The sequence below is a fragment of the Pogoniulus pusillus genome, chromosome 17, assembly GCF_015220805.1.
Source record: "Pogoniulus pusillus isolate bPogPus1 chromosome 17, bPogPus1.pri, whole genome shotgun sequence".
In the NCBI taxonomy this organism is placed as follows: domain Eukaryota; kingdom Metazoa; phylum Chordata; class Aves; order Piciformes; family Lybiidae; genus Pogoniulus; species Pogoniulus pusillus.
Window position 1 is genome coordinate 324,952 of NC_087280.1, and position 14,949 is coordinate 339,900.

At 58.4% G+C, this 14,949-nt stretch overlaps 1 protein-coding gene across 1 annotated transcript in view; it reads right to left on the reverse strand.

Moving 5' to 3' along the window:
- Positions 1-14,949, reverse strand: part of ALPK3 (alpha kinase 3) — a 38,014-nt gene that overhangs the window by 3,908 nt on the left and 19,157 nt on the right. Inside the window, exons 3-7 of the mRNA XM_064157135.1 lie at positions 12,409-12,526; positions 10,784-11,819; positions 2,810-4,685; positions 1,383-1,530; positions 46-173 (exon numbers count right to left, since the gene is read on the reverse strand). Coding sequence (XP_064013205.1) covers positions 46-173; positions 1,383-1,530; positions 2,810-4,685; positions 10,784-11,819; positions 12,409-12,526 — 3,306 coding nt within the window. The remainder of the gene's footprint in view (positions 1-45; positions 174-1,382; positions 1,531-2,809; positions 4,686-10,783; positions 11,820-12,408; positions 12,527-14,949) is intronic.

A 14,949-nucleotide genomic window follows, 5' to 3' on the forward strand; every position in this document is an offset into this window, starting at 1 on the left:
CAGCCCACAGCTGGCACGCCTGCCAGGCTGCCGAGAGCTCCTCACCTTCTGGGGTGAGCAGGAAGTGGGTGGCAGCGGTGCCATGCTCGTTGCTGATCACGCAGCGGAAGGCACCGCAGTCCCCCGGGCGATGCTGCACCACGGCCAAGGCCACCTGGCTCTCATCTCCAGCACTGCAAGAAACCAGGGTAGGGCCTCAGCCCAGGGAGAGCTGCCAGGGGCCCGCGGGACCTCGCACAGGATAGGCACCGTGCTGCCCTTTCAGAGACTGGAAGAGGGCTACCGCAGAAACTGGCCCAAGGGTATCTCAGCTGCTCCCTTGGCACCTCACATTCGCACTCACAGAGATGCCATCTGCAGGCCTGGGGCATCTGCCTAGGACTGGGGTACTGAGTGTGGAGGGGCTGGGGCTGAGCTGGCAGAGCTGCAGCTGGGTGAGGTGGTAGAAGCCAAAGTCCCCAGGGCTGTGCGGCGTCACCTTCATCTGCTCCAGGCGAGGGCAGACACCACTCACTCCCCTGCCTGCAGCCTGCCCCTCTCCAGCAGACTGCCCAAGCACAAGCTCTGCACAAGAATCCAAGGCCTGTTTCTGGCCAGCATGAACCAGCACGGGCATGACAGGCCACAGAGGGAAGATCTGGCACCACCATCCTGAGACCTGCTGTCAGCTGCAAGCCATGGCCACTCCTGGTCCACCTGGCCCAGCTCAGACATCTGCTGCAAAAGGTCGTTTCTCCCCAGCAATGCCTCTTTCTGCCCCTTCATTAGAGAGAGAACTCAAGGGACGCCCAAGGGCATAGGGCAAATCCTCTCCAATCTGGAAGACGCTCCCACACAAGCTGCTGTGGGCTTGGGAATAATCTGCTGTGCACGACATGCCCAAAGGAACATCCAGGGCACAAGGAGCCATCCAGCTGTCCAAGCAGGCTCTCCCTGTGCAAAGGTAGTGCAATGGGACAGAGTGGGCACAGCTGGATCTGCCTTCTCCCTGGCGCTGTTTGCCAGTGGTGGCTGCATGGGAGCACCTGCTTGAGTGCAACCTGCAGGCCCTCCTCACACAGCTGCCACTCTCCCATGTGTCATCTGGGGACCCAGTTTTGCCCTCTATGGAGCTTGTGTTCAACCCATGCTCTGCCAGGGCTCTGCTGCTCAAACTGTCATCCATGGACATCAATGGGGCACACTCAGCAGCAGGTCCCCATCTGGACAATCCCTCCTGCCCTGCACAGTGAGAAGATCAAGGTCACAGTGTACCATGCCATGCAGCAAGCCTTCCATGCAGCCCTGGCAGAGGGCACCTCCACTCCAGGAGGAAGGCAAGGAGCTGAAGCTGAGGTGAGGGCCATGCCTGCAAGCACAGCAACATGCAGCTGGCAGGTTACCTCCTGTGGACTTCTGCTACAGGGCTCTCGTCCTTGTACCACAGCAGCTTGGAATCACTCAGGATGTTGAAGAACTGGCACCACAGTTTCAGGTTTCCCGAGGCGTCGGAAAACTGCTCTGCCCTTATCTTACGAATGACCTGTGGAGCTGGGCACAGGGGCAGAGAGAGCTGTGCTGAGGCCATGCCAGCTGCAGCTCTGGGCACAGGCCAGCTAGCCCTAGCACTGCCATACAGGGCTTTGATGCTAGCACCACCTCTGCAAGCACAGCCTGGTGTAACATGCAGGGCTGGGCAGAAATTGTCCCTCTGTGCTTGGCACCGGTGAGGCCACACCTTGGGTACTGGGTTCAGTTTTGGACCCCACACTTCAAGAAGGACATTGAGGGGCTGAAGCAGGGTCAGAGAAGGCACTGGAGCACAGGGCTGGTGAGGAGTAGCTGAGGGACCTGAGAGTGTTCAGCCTGGAGGAAAGAAGGCTGAAGGGAGACCTTTTGGCTCTCCACAACACCCTGGAAGAAGGTTGGAGCCAGGAGGGGATTGCTCTCTTCTCCCAAGGAGAGGAAATGTCTTCTTATTGGATTGGCCACAAGGAACAGTTTCTTCCTCAAAAGAGTTTTCCAGTCCTGACCCGGGCTGCCCAGGACAGTGGTGGAGTCTCCATCCCTGGAGGGGTTTAAAAGTGGTGGAGATGTGGTCCTGAGGGCCATGGTTTAGTGGTGCCCTGGTAGTGCTAACAACTGGACTTGAAAATCTTAAAAGATCTCTTCCAGCCAAACCAGCTCTGTGATCCTCTCAGTACAACCTTACCAGGAAGACTCAAGAGCTCACTCTGGTGGCATACAAGTGGTACAAAGTCTTTGCTGTAGGGCTGCAGTGCCCAGCAGGACTTGGTCAGAGGCAGTTCAGGAGACCACTGCAGAGTGCTGGAGGGAAGGTTCCTCCAGCAGGGCTTTTCAAAGGCTGCCCTTCCTTCTGCAAGAGTGCTGAGCACTGGGAGGGTACTGTTTGGCTCCCAGAAGCACTTCAGCACCAGGATCATACTTTTAATGAGATGCCACAAGGGATCAACTCAGCATTGCCCGTGGGAGGTGGAAAGGGAGGGTGCACCTTGACAGACACTGGAGACTTGACCAGTGTGAGGTGCGGTGAGAACCAGGACAGAGACCACGAAGGAGGGCTCTGTGCTTCCTTGCGCAGGGCTGTGCAGGCTGTGGGTACAGCCAGTCCCAGCACTGCTGTCTCTTGTGTTCCTCCACCCTCCCTGTGCCAGGACAGTTCTGGTGCCACAGCCAAAAGGCAGTGATGAGCACCCTGCAGGGGCACACGGCTCTGGTGGCCCCAGGTGACTCTCACCTGCCCAGCTGGACAGGCTTCCTTGGAAGGCAGCAAGGAAAGAGGCCTCCTGGGGACCACCTCTGCCCCTACCTTTCAATGGATAATTGGCCTGCTTGGGCTCTGTCGGCTTTGCCTCTGGCTTGGCGTCCTCGGGGACCTGCTGGTCACCACTGCTGTCAGCTGCGGGTTCCTCGTACAGCTTGGGCACCTCCAGCATGTCCATCTTCCTGGTGGGGGCTGCCAGGCACCGCTCTGCGGGCAGGGACACAGCCGGCACCGTGCCCTTTCCAGGGTACCCTGGGGAAGCAGCTGGACTCCCCTCAAGGCTGGGGCCCTGGGGGGCTGCCTGTCCCTCCTGCCCACCCAGCACGGCTTTGGGCAGGAAGATCTTGCGCCGGGCGCCAGATGCCAGCTCTTCTGGCGTGGCACAGGGTAGCGGTGCCACAGAGCCAGTGGGACCCTCCTTAGAGCTCCCCGTGGGCAGAGGGCAGGTGCCGTGGGCAGGCTGCCCGGCTCCCTCTGCTGGCACGCCTCCCACCACTATGGAGGGCACAGGCAGCTGGGGCGGCCCCTCTGCCTCGGCGGCCACCCGGGGCCGTCTCTTCGGCGGCACAGGCCTGGCGGCCAGCAGCTCGGTGTTGGTGCGCAGCTCCCGGTCGATGATGCCGGTGATGCGGCGGGAGGTGCGCGGTGTGAGCTGCAGGCGCTCGGCCGAGCGGAAGAGCTGCTCATCCTGTGCCTTGGCCAGCACCCGCCGCGACGTGCGCGGGCTTAGCCCCGCGATGCCCATCTCCGGCAGCAGGGATGCCTCTGCGCTGGGCTGCTCCTGGGCACCACCCTCAGGCTCCTCTTGCGTGGCATCCCTGCTGCCATCCGACATCTTCAAAAGCAGCAGCAGATAGTTCTTCAAGGAGGAAACGAGGTTCTTGTGCTGCATCTCCTCCTCCAAGGACACCTCCTCAGGTGTCTTGGGGCTAGGCAGGACCAGTGGCACTTGTGGCTGAACCTCAGCACCCCCCTCCGAAGTGTCTGAAGGTGCTGCTGATTCCTGGTGTGGGGCCGTATCTGTTTGCTCCTCTCCTTCCTCCTTCAGAGGTCCTGCAAGCGCTGCTTTGGCACTCTCTTCCCACTGCATGCTGGCTGAGAACTCCTTCTGTGGGGCTGATCCACAAAACTCCTCCTGTGGGGCTGATCCATAAAGCTTCTCATGTGGGGCTGCCCCATCTGCTTTTTTGATGGCTGCTTCTCTGGAGGCAGGAGGCAGGCTCTGGGCTGCAGCTGGGTGCTCTCCTGCTGAGGCCTCCATGCCCGGGGCTGCAGGCGATGCCCCCTGAGCCGCAGTCATCCCCGCTGCAGGGGCAGGAGCTGATTCTTCTTCGGCAAGCTGAACTGAGGCAGGAGCTGACCTTTGGGTCTCCTGATGTCCCAGAGGTGTCCCTCCTGCTTCCCTGTTCACAGCCCCAGGAGAGGGCTCTGCTGCACTGCTTCCCCCTGCCCCTGCGCCGCCATGGCTCCTAGCCAGCTCTGCTCCTGCCTCTTTGCTCTCCCCATTCTTGACTGCTGTCTGATGTCTGATTTGCTCCAGAGGAGTCTTTTCTCCAGGTCCTGGAGGACTCAGTTTCTTTGGCAATGGCTCTTCCTCACCTTGGCTTTTGTCTTTTTGATTTAGCAGTCCTTGTTTTGTCTCTCTGCCCTTAAGAGCATGGGAATGTCCTTCTGTCTGCTTCCTAGAGGGAGGATGCTGCTTGCTGGACTGCACATGGTTTGCAGAAGGTGCCGGTGGCTTTGGTGGCTCCCGGGGTCTCAGCCGAGGATTTGTCCTTCTGGCAGCCCCTGTGGTGTTCTGGCAGACAGGCAGCTCTTTCCTGGGCTCCTCTGACCTGTTAGCCTGCTGCTTGGTCTCTGCAGCTGGCACAGACACTACATGTTGCAGGTCACCAGCAGACTGTCCCCCTGATGCTGAAACCTGGGCACAAAAGAAAATGGACAATCAGCATCGTTTGTCTGCCTGGGTCTGCTCAGGGGCTCTTGTGATCCTTCTGCACTGCCCAACCTCTGCTGCAATCTGAAGTATCAACCTGCAGTCGCTGATACCCAGGATGCCACAGCAGTGGGTGCCTCAGCCCCTGACATGCTGCACAGAATGGTTTTCTCATCAGCTCCAACTCTTCAGTGCCTCGGCTGTGCACAGGCAGGAGATATGCCTCTAGAACCCTCTCAAGAATCAGAGTCCTTTGGATGGAGAAGCCCGTTCAGATCCTAACTCTGCCAAGGCTGGGGCTAAATCATCATCCTCATCACCACAACTCAGCCTCCTGGAAACACCTCCAGGGATGGGCATTCAGCCACACGCAGGGGCAGCCTATGCCAGAGCCTGAGAGCACTTTGAGTAAAAGTGTTTCTTCTAATGTCCAATCTAACCCTCCCCTGGCACAATTCCAGGCCAGTTCCTCTCCTAGGCAGCAGAGCCCAACCCCAGCTCACTGCAGCCTCCTCTCAGGGAGCTGTAGAGAGCAATGAGCTCTGCCCTCAGCCTCCTCTTCTCCACACCAATCCCCCAGCTTCCTCAGCTGCTCCTCTCTAGCTCTGTTCTTCAGACCCTGCCCCAGCTTCGTTGCCTTCCTCTGGACCTGCTCCACCTTCTTGGAGTGAGGGACCCAAAACTGAACCCAGCATTCAGATTGTAGCTTCAGCAGTGCCCAGCACAGGGCCTGCCTTGCTCAAGTTGGCCACAATTCAGTGTCCTCTGACATGAAGCCTTCCCAAGGAGCTCAGGGTTCCCCTTTTCACCAGCTGTTGCCAAGATCTTGTATCATTTCCTTCTTCTTTTTTAAGCTCCATGCTTCCCCTCTGCTGTATCTGCATCTCCTCTGAGACAGGGCCATGGGCATGTCACACACTGCCTCCATGAAGCTGCCCCTGCTGCTACCTGCACTGCTCCCACCACCCAAAGTCTTGCCCATGGTCACAGTGGCCTAGGGGGATTTGGAAGCTCTCCAGAGAATGAGACTCCACAGCCTCTCTGGACAACCTGCTCCAGGCCTCCAGGACCCTCACACCAAAGCAGTTCCTCCTGCTCAGATGAAGCCTTCTAGCTTCCAGTTTGTGCCCAGTGCTCCTTGTCCTGGCATTGGGCACCACTGACAAGAGCCCAGCCCCATCCTCTTGCTCCCCACCCTTTAGCTCTTGCTGAGCATTGCTTAGATCCCCTCTGGGGCTGCTCTCCTGCAGGCTCTCAGCCTCAGGGCTCTCAGCCTTTGCTCCTCACAGAGCTGCTCCAGGCCCTCAGCAGCTTTGCAGCCTCCTCTGGACTCTGCAGCTGTTCCCTGTCCCTCTTGAACTCGATACTCCAGATGTGGCCTGACTAGAGCAGAGCAGACTGGGAGAACCTCCCTTGACCAGAGTCTTCTGACTGCACCCCAGGAGACCATTGGTGTTGTTAGCCATGAGGGCACCTTGCTAAAGCAGCCCAGTGCCCAAGGGGTCTGGAGATGGACCAGGGTTGGTGGTTCACGATGAAGGCACAATGGTGGTGGTCAGTGGGGACCTGTGTTGGGAGAATTTTGGCTATCATTGGTGCACTGACACAAGGTCAGCCAGAAAAGCTCTCTGGGGGCTCCTCAGAAAAGCCTCTGTCCTTAGCTGCAGAAGACTCGGAGCAGGACACGGCAAAGAAAAGCAACCAGGTCACCACAGCTGGGCAGCAGCCATCACCACGGACACCCTGTGCCCTCTCTGCCCTGCTGCACGAGGATCTTCAGAGCCTGGCTGCAGGTCTGGCTCTTTGCAAGGCTTAAATCCAGCTCAAAGGAGAAGTCCTGAGCCTGACGCACAGGTAGGTGCCAAGGTCTGGAAGAGCGCTGCTGCCACCCTGCCTGCTTTAAAACAAAGGCTAAAGGAGAAAAACAAGCAACTGTGGTCCTGGGCAGGGAAAATACCCTCGGGTGTCCTGGGGAGGGAAATCATCCTCAGGTGTCCCGGGGAGGGATAACATCCTCAAAATGGGAGTCAGCTCTGAAGGTCTTTACAATAACTTATTTAGCCACACAAAAGCCTGAGCGCTTAGCCCAACATCAGCAGCTGCTGAAGCATTCGAATGCAAATCAAAGCATCCCCCGCTCAAAGGCACACCGCAGACAAGCTGCAGCTTCCCCACCGAGAAGATTTTTGAAGAGGAAGAGCTCTTGATGCATGTCAAAGGCTCGTGAATGACAGCCTGAGCCTGGCTGCTCTGCACCAACACTTCCCACCCTCCCTAAGAGCAAGGGGAGGAGAAAAGGGTGAGCAGAGAGGGAGAAAACAAAGGGCAGAGAGGGGCAGAAAACAAATTGCTCTGCCCTGTCCAGCACTGTGTGATGCTGGGGGGCAGGTTAGGGGTGGGCTCAGCACACTGCACTCTGTGAGTGAGGTCCCCTGCCAGTGAGTGAGGCTCCTGCCTATGGCTGAAGAACTCCAGAAGAGAAAAGGCTTTTCTGTCACTGCAGCACCTGGCAGCCCCACGTCCTGTGTCACAGAATCGCAGAACAGGCTGGGCTGGAAGGGACCTCAAAGATCAGCCAGCTCCAACTCCTGCCACCGGCAGGGACACCTCCCACCAGCCCAGGCTGCTCAAAGCACTCCTAGAATGAGTTGGCTTGGAAGGGACCTTGAAGATCACTTGGCTTTGCCTGAGGCAGGGGGCTTGGAACTAGATGATCTTCAAGGTCCCTTCGGGCTTGGAACCAGATGATCTTCAACTCTCTCAGCCCGGATGTTCTCACAGAATGCCAGAGGCTGCAGGGGACACCAAAGGATTACTGAGTCCAACTCCTCTGCCAGACCAGGATCACCCAGGGCAGGGGACACAGGAGTACATCCAGGGGAGCCTTGAAGGAGACTCCACAATCTCTCTGTGCAGCCTGCTCCAGGCCTCCAGCACCCTCACACCAAAGAATTTTCTCCTCACGTTCAGCTGGAAGCTCTTGGGCTCCACTTTGTACCCATGTTCCTTGTCTTGTCACTGTGCACATAGTGCTTGGCACCTTCCTCCTGACCCCTATCCCTCATATTTACAGACACTGCTCAGGTCCCTCTCAGCCTTCTCCTCTCCACACTACCCAGCCCCACGGCTCTCAGCAGGGGTCATGCAAGAAGAAAAGGAGCCCTGGCAGCCCCTGCAAAGTGCTTCAGGTTAGGTGGCAAAAATAGAAGTTGACTAAAAGATGTGGTGATGAAGGTCAGGAGCAGGTGCTGTGTCCTGGCACTGCACTGCCACCACAATGAGTCTTCCACAGATTTTCCACCAGGGAAGAGCCCAAAAGCAGCCTGGATGTGAGCTACTGTATTGCTCCTGCACTGTAAACAAGCCCCGGGGCCCTGCCCCAGCTCCTAGCTCCCTACACCTGGCAGGATGTGCCCTTCTGCGTGGGGGCTCCTTCAGCCTGGGCTGGAGCTGAGGCTCAGCCGCGGCACTGATGTCACCACTGTCACATCCACCCCTCACTATAAATAGGCACTGAGCTGCCAGCTCCACTGATTTGGAAACCTTTCCCATGAGGCCAGGCTGCTGCTAACCCAGCAGAGCTCAGGCTGTGCCCCAGCCCAGCAGGGACCAGCTGCTGTGTGCAGGGCCCTGGCTGCAGCTCTCCTCACCACTGCAGGCTGCGGCATGGGGTGGAAGCCTGGGCACACCAAGCCCTTGCTCCTGGGTGCTTTTGCAAGTGGAGGCTTAGGAACCCTCAACAGCAGATCCTGTGAGGTACACACAGCACCCAGGGCTGGTGCCACAGCCACAGAATCGATCACAGAATGGCTCAGGGTGGAAGTGACCTCAAGCCCCTGCCCCAAGCCCCTGCCATGGGCAGGGACACCTCTCAGCTAGACTTGGCTGCTCTAGGCCTCATCCAGCCACACAGGCTGAAGGTTTGCTCAGTCCAGTCTCTGTGCTGTGGGACCACACAGAGGATGGAATAATCACAGAATCACACAACATACCTAGCAGGAAGAACCCTCCAGGCTCGGCCAGTCCCAGCCCCCACCCAGCACTGCAGGGGCACCACTGAACCTGGCCCTAAGTGCCAGCTCACAGCAGCTGAACACCTCCGGGGGCTGCAACACTGCCCTGGGCAGCCTGTGCCAGCGTCTGAGAACCCTTCCAGTGCAGAAACACTTCCTGAGCTGCAGCCTGAGCCTCCCCTGGGGCAGCTTGGAGCCATTCCCTCTGCCCTGTCCCTTGGCACCAAGCAGCAGAGGCTGCTCCCTGCTCACTGCCACCTCCCTGCAGGGAGCTCTGCCCTCAGGCTCCTCTGCTCCACCTGCACACCCCCAGCTCCCCGAGCCCCTCCTCACCCCCAGCTGCACCAGGCCCTTCTCCAGCCTCAGTGCCCTGCTCTGGACCTGCTCCAGCTCCTCAATGTCCTTCCTGCAGTGAGGGGCCCAGAGCTGAACACAGCACTTGAAGTGTGGCCTCCCCAGAAGGAAAAGGCATCCTAGAAGAGCATCAGGACCTTGCCTGGTTGTGTAGGGACACGTCAGGAAGGCCAAGGCACAGCTGAACTGAACTTGGCAAGAATGTAACAAGGAATAAGAAAAACAAGAAGGGTTCTGCAGGTCCCTGAAGCAGCAAAGGAAGGGCGAAGAAAGTCCCTTGAGGAGCAGCAGTGGGGAACTAGGAAGAGAGCAGGAGAAGGCTGAGGTTCTCCACAGCTTTCTGGCAACCCTCTGCTCATGGCTCTCGTAGTGAGGGCCCAGAGGATGAGGACCAGGGAGACAAAGTCCTCCCACGGTAAGTGCAGACAGCGGGGAGTGAGCACATGAGCAACATGGAGACAAGTCCATGGGACCTGAGGACATGGCTCTGGGCAATCTGCTCTAGTTGGGGATGTCCCTGCTGACTGCGCAGGGGCTTGGACTGGATGACCTTTGGAGGTCCCTTCCCACCCAGACCATTCTGTGATTCTGTACATCCCAGAGCCCTGGGGCAGGTAGCTGATAGAGCTACCAAGCCACTCTCCATGATACCCAAAAATCCCTGGCAGCCAGCTGCAGGAAACATTGCACCCAGTGTTAACCTCACCTCTGACCTGCCAGCCTCACCTCCCTGCCTGGGCAGATCACAGAGCTGCCATCCTAAGGCACATGGAGGGCAGGGAGGTGACTCAAGACAGCCAGCAGGGCTTTACTGAGGGCAAATCCTGCCTGACCTACCTGGTAGCCTTCTACAAGGGAGTGACTCTGAAGTGAACAACAGACAACCTCTGGGTGTGATCTGTCTGGACTGCTGCAAGGCCTTTGCCACAGTCCCCACAACATCCTGCTGGCCAAGTTGGAGAGATGTGGATTTGCTGGGTGCACTGTTCAGTGGGTAGGGAATTGGCTGGATGGTGGCATCCAGCCAATCGGTCCTCAATGGCTCCAAGCCCAGCTGGAGAGCAGTGAGCAGTGGTGTCCCTCAAGGCTTTGTGCTGGGACCAGCACTGTTTAATGTTTTGTTTGCTGTAGACAGTGGGATGAGGCACCAGCAGCAGTGTGAGGGAGACCTCACCTGCAGCACTGCATCAAGCTCTGGAGCCCTCAGCACAGGAAAGACATAGAGCTGATGGAGAGGGGCCAGAGAAGGCTGTGAAGATGATCAGGGGGTTGGAGCAGCTCTGCTATGGGACAGGCTGAGGGAGCTGGGGATGTTCAGCCTGGAGGTGAGAAGGCTCCAGGCAGACCTCAGGGCTGCCTGACAGTGCCTGCAGGGGCTGCAAGCAGGCTGCAGAGGGACTGTGTCCAAAGGCCTGCAGGGACAGCAGCAGGGGCAATGGTTTGAAATGAGAGCAGAGCAGATTGAGAGTGGATGTGAGGAACAAGTTCTGCAGCAGGAGGCTGCTGGAACACTGCAGCAGGCTGCCCAGGGCGGTGGCTGAGGCCCTATGCCTGGAGATGTTCAAGGTGAGTCTGTACAAGGCTCTGGGCAAGCTGCTCTGGTGGAGGATGTCCCTGCTGGGTGCGGGGCTGGGCTGGATGAGCTTTGGAGGTCCCTTCTGACCCAGCCCATTCTATGGCTCTGTGACTCCACCCAGGCTGCTCTGCCCTAGTTACCTCTGCACTGTTGGCTCTGTTTGCCTCTGGCTCGTGCCCGCGGCGCTGGCCTCTGTGTCCCCGGGGTGGCACAGGTGCTGCCTGCACCACGTCTGAGGTTGGTGCCACGTCCTCTGGCTGCCCGCTGGCTGCCACAGGCTGCAGGACAGGCTCGGTCGCAGTCTCTTCCCTGGCTGCCTCCTCCTGCTGCTGCCCTGCCGCCGCCTGCCCTTGCTTATCAAGGAACATCTCCCTCAAGGAGAAGCGCAGGGCACCCTTGCCCGCACTGCCCTGCCCTGCCGCCTGCCCGGGCTCCTTGACCTTTGTGCCGCTCTCCACTTCTGGGTCGCTGCCTGCCCTCAGCCTGGCACTTCTGCGGGAGGCGCCTGGAGGGGCAAACCTGGGGTTGGGCACGGGGGGAGCCCTCTCCCTCCCGCTGTCTTCTTGCACTGAAGCTTCCTGCTGCGCTGCTGGAGCAGCCTCCACCTTCTTCTTCTTCTTAGCTGCAGAGTCCTTGGCTGCAGGCTGGGCGGCCAAGCCCTCCACCGTCTCGTACATGTACTTGAGGAAGCTGTGCCCGCTCTCCTCCACGCTCTCCAGAGAGGCGTCTCCGTTGGCAGTCACCTCTGCCTCCAGAGGTGCCACCAGCTTGCTCGCAAAGCCTGTCCTCAGGCGGCCTGGCTGCTCCTTCAGCTCAGCCATGTCCTCCTGCAGCCTGGACTCGGAATCAGCCACGTGCACCTTCGCTGCCTCCTCCTTCTCCCAGGCAGAGGCTCCCAACCGGGTGCTCAGGTCCCGGTCCAGCCTCCGCTTCCTCTGCAGCCGATCGGGGCTCATCCCCTGCAGCCTCTCCACCTCCACATTCTCTTTCCCTCGCTTCTTGCCCTCTTCTATCTCTCGCAGCTTTTCTTCTGCCTTCCTCTTGATTTTGTCAAACCATCTCTGGTGGATTCTGAACTCTGTCATGGTGCCCACCTCCAGCACACCAGAGCAGGACACTATGCCTTTGGTGTTTCTTGCTGAGGCCTGATAAATGCCTGCATCTTCTTCTTGGCACCTGGAAACCAAAAGCTCTGTGTGAGACCTGCCCAGCCTCCCCTGGCACGGCTGCTGGGCGCACAGCACCCACACTCTGTCACTTCTGCTTCTAGAAGGGCCAGGACCAGAGAATTATGGAATGGCCCAAGTTAGAAAGGACCTCAGACACCATCTACTCTAACTCCCCTGCCAGGGGCACGGACACCTCCCACCAGCCCAGGTTGCTCAAGGCACTTCTAGAATGAGTTGGGTTGGAAGTGACCTTGAAGATCATCTAGTTCCAGGCCTTCTGCAATGGGCAAAGCCATGGGCTTGGAACTAGATGATCTTCAATTTTCCATCAGCCCCAGTTGCTCAAGGCTTCATCCAACCTGGCCTTCAGCACCTCCAGGGAGGGGGCATCCACAGCCTCCCTCGGCAACCTGTGCCAGTGTCTCCCCACTCTCAAGGATTTCCTCCTCATCTCCAGTGATGGATCTCACACTGCTGAGATCGGGATGAAATGAAGGGAAAGGGACAGCAGGGGACATGGCTGTGGCGAGTAGATGAGTGCTGGCAGACAGCTCGTCCCTCACTAAGTGCCACCCGTGTCCAGCCTCTCCACTCACTTGTAGAGCTGCAGAGTGTGGCGGTTGCCGTGGCGGAAGATCTGGTACTTGGGCAGGCCGCAGTAGCGATCCATCTCCTCATCGTCCTTGTACCACGTCACCTCCGGCTGTGGGTACCCTGCAGGGACACAGAATGGCTGGGACCTCCACAGGGCATCCAGTCCAACCCCGCACCCAGCAGGGACATCCTCCACCAGAGCAGCTTGCCCAGAGCCCTGTCCAGCCTCACCTTGAACGTCTCCAGGCATAGGGCCTCAGCCACCGCCCTGGGCAGCCTGCTGCAGTGTTCCAGCAGCCTCCTGCTGCAGAACTTGTTCCTCACATCCACTCTCAATCTGCTCTGCTCTCATTTCAAACCATTGCCCCTGCTGCTGTCCCTGCAGGCCTTTGGGCACAGTCCCTCTGCAGCCTGCTTGCAGCCCCTGCAGACACTGTCAGGCAGCCCTGAAGTCTGCCTGGAGCCTTCTCTCCTCCAGGCTGAACACCCCCAGCTCCCTCAGCCTGTCCTCACAGCAGAGCTGCTCCAGCCTCTCATAATTTCCATGTCCCTCTTCTGGACCTCTCTCTCAAGTCCATGCCCTTCCTGTGCTGAGGGTTCCAGGAACACACCAAACCTGCTCCTGGGAACAAGGTACCCCTCGGTTTCCCTGGCAGCAGGGAGCTCTGGGCTGCCTGCGGCCCCAGGGTGACGCAGCAGTGGCAGCATTGTTGAGTGGAAACCTGAAGGCTTATCTGAGGCTTTTATCACTCCTGGGCACAGAGCTATTTTTGAGAAGAAAATCCCAGCACCTCATTCCTGAGCAGAGGGAAGGGATCACACGACTGGCTCCTGGGAGCACTCTGCCACTGGATCAGAGGAGGCTGCTTCTGGGCAGGCTGTGCTTAGAAAGCAGGCACTGGCCTGGCTGCCCAGCTCCAGCCTCTTGCTGCTGCCCGTAAGCTGATCCTAAAGTTTCCATCAAACAGGAACAACCTTGATTGCATCACAGCCAGCTCGGTGTCCTACAAATGTCACTTGACAACAGATGTCACCTGCCTTTTCAGTCCAATGACATCATGATGCGTGTGACTGGCTGGTGAGCGGCACTGGGCACGGTGCCATCTTCCCTGAGCCCTGTGAGAGCCCCACACGGACCAGTGGGAGCACAGCCCTCATCTCCCACCCACAGCAGCTCGGGCCCACAGCAGCCTTCAGAGGCAAACTGCCCCAGCCTTCAGGCAGCCTCGGTTCTGGGGCTTCACATGGAGCTCCTGGCACAGCCAAGCTGACCCTAAGGGCATGGGAAAGAAGGTTCAGTGATCATCACTGAAGTCCATACACCCAACAGTTGTTTGAGGCCCCAAGGCAAATAACCAAAGCTTACCTCCTGCACATCCCCTGCTGCCTTCCCCTGCTGCTGAAGTCAGCTTCAGCACACTGCTCACTTCCACCAGTCCCCAGAGGTCAACCCATGAGCCACCATCACCCCACAAATGCAGCAGAGGGTCAGCTTTCATGGACATCCCTGGCTCGGGGCCAGCAAGGGCTCTCCAGGAATATCCACTGATGGCTCTGAAGCAGAGAGAGGGCAGGACAGGGCACTACCTACCCCTCTCCTGGGTACTTTCCAGCTGCCAGCCCACAGGTATCAGGGCTGACCAGGTCTGTTTGAATCTCCAGAGTGCACCAGCACTATCTCCTCCTGGAAGTAGCCAGAGACACTGGCAGCCTGTAGCCACATCTGAGCCCAGCTTACACTGCTCCTGGGAAGGACCCACAGCAGGAGCAAAGGAGCAGCAGTAAAGACTGCTTGGCAGGATCCTCTCTGGGCCTGGCCTTTGCCCAGAGAAGCAACAGAGCCACATCTCCTTGTGCACTGCACCCCCACACTCTGCTCTTCTGGTGCCCTGCCTGACCCCAGCCTGGGCTGCTGGAGCTCTCCAGTGTCCTCTGAACCCACTGAAATCAGTCAGGGTTGGGGGGCAAAGCCTCAGAAGTTTTCCTTTTCTGCTCTCCCCCATGAATGGCAGCCAGCCCCACAGCCTCCACACTGTGGGTTCCTTTCTGCACTGCCCCTGCCACCATCCTCATTGCCCCCACACCTCTTGCACCCTTTGCTCCCCCTTAGCAGCTCTGGGCTTCTGCTGGTTAGTTCCTCCTTACTCTTCTGTAGGATGCCAAGTCATGATTTCCTCCTGAAGCCCTTCCTGTAAGGCCCTTCCCATCCTCTGCTTTGGTCCTGTCTCACCCTGAGCTGCTCTTTGCTGTGGCTCTGCCTGTCCAAACTGGTTTCTAGAAGTGCAAAGCCCTCACACAGAATCACGGAATGTAGGGGTCAGAAGGGACCTCCAGAGATCACTGACTCCAGCCCCCCTGCCAGAGCAGAATCACCCAGGGCAGGTCACACAGGAACACACCTAGGGGGGTTTAGGAAGGCTCCCAGAGCAGACAGGGCTGGAGGTGGCTCTGGTGATGGCTGTGGCTGACTCTAATGAGCTCTAGTCCACTAATTGGAGGAGGCCACGAATCCCAGTGATGAGATCAACAGATATCAACGCTGC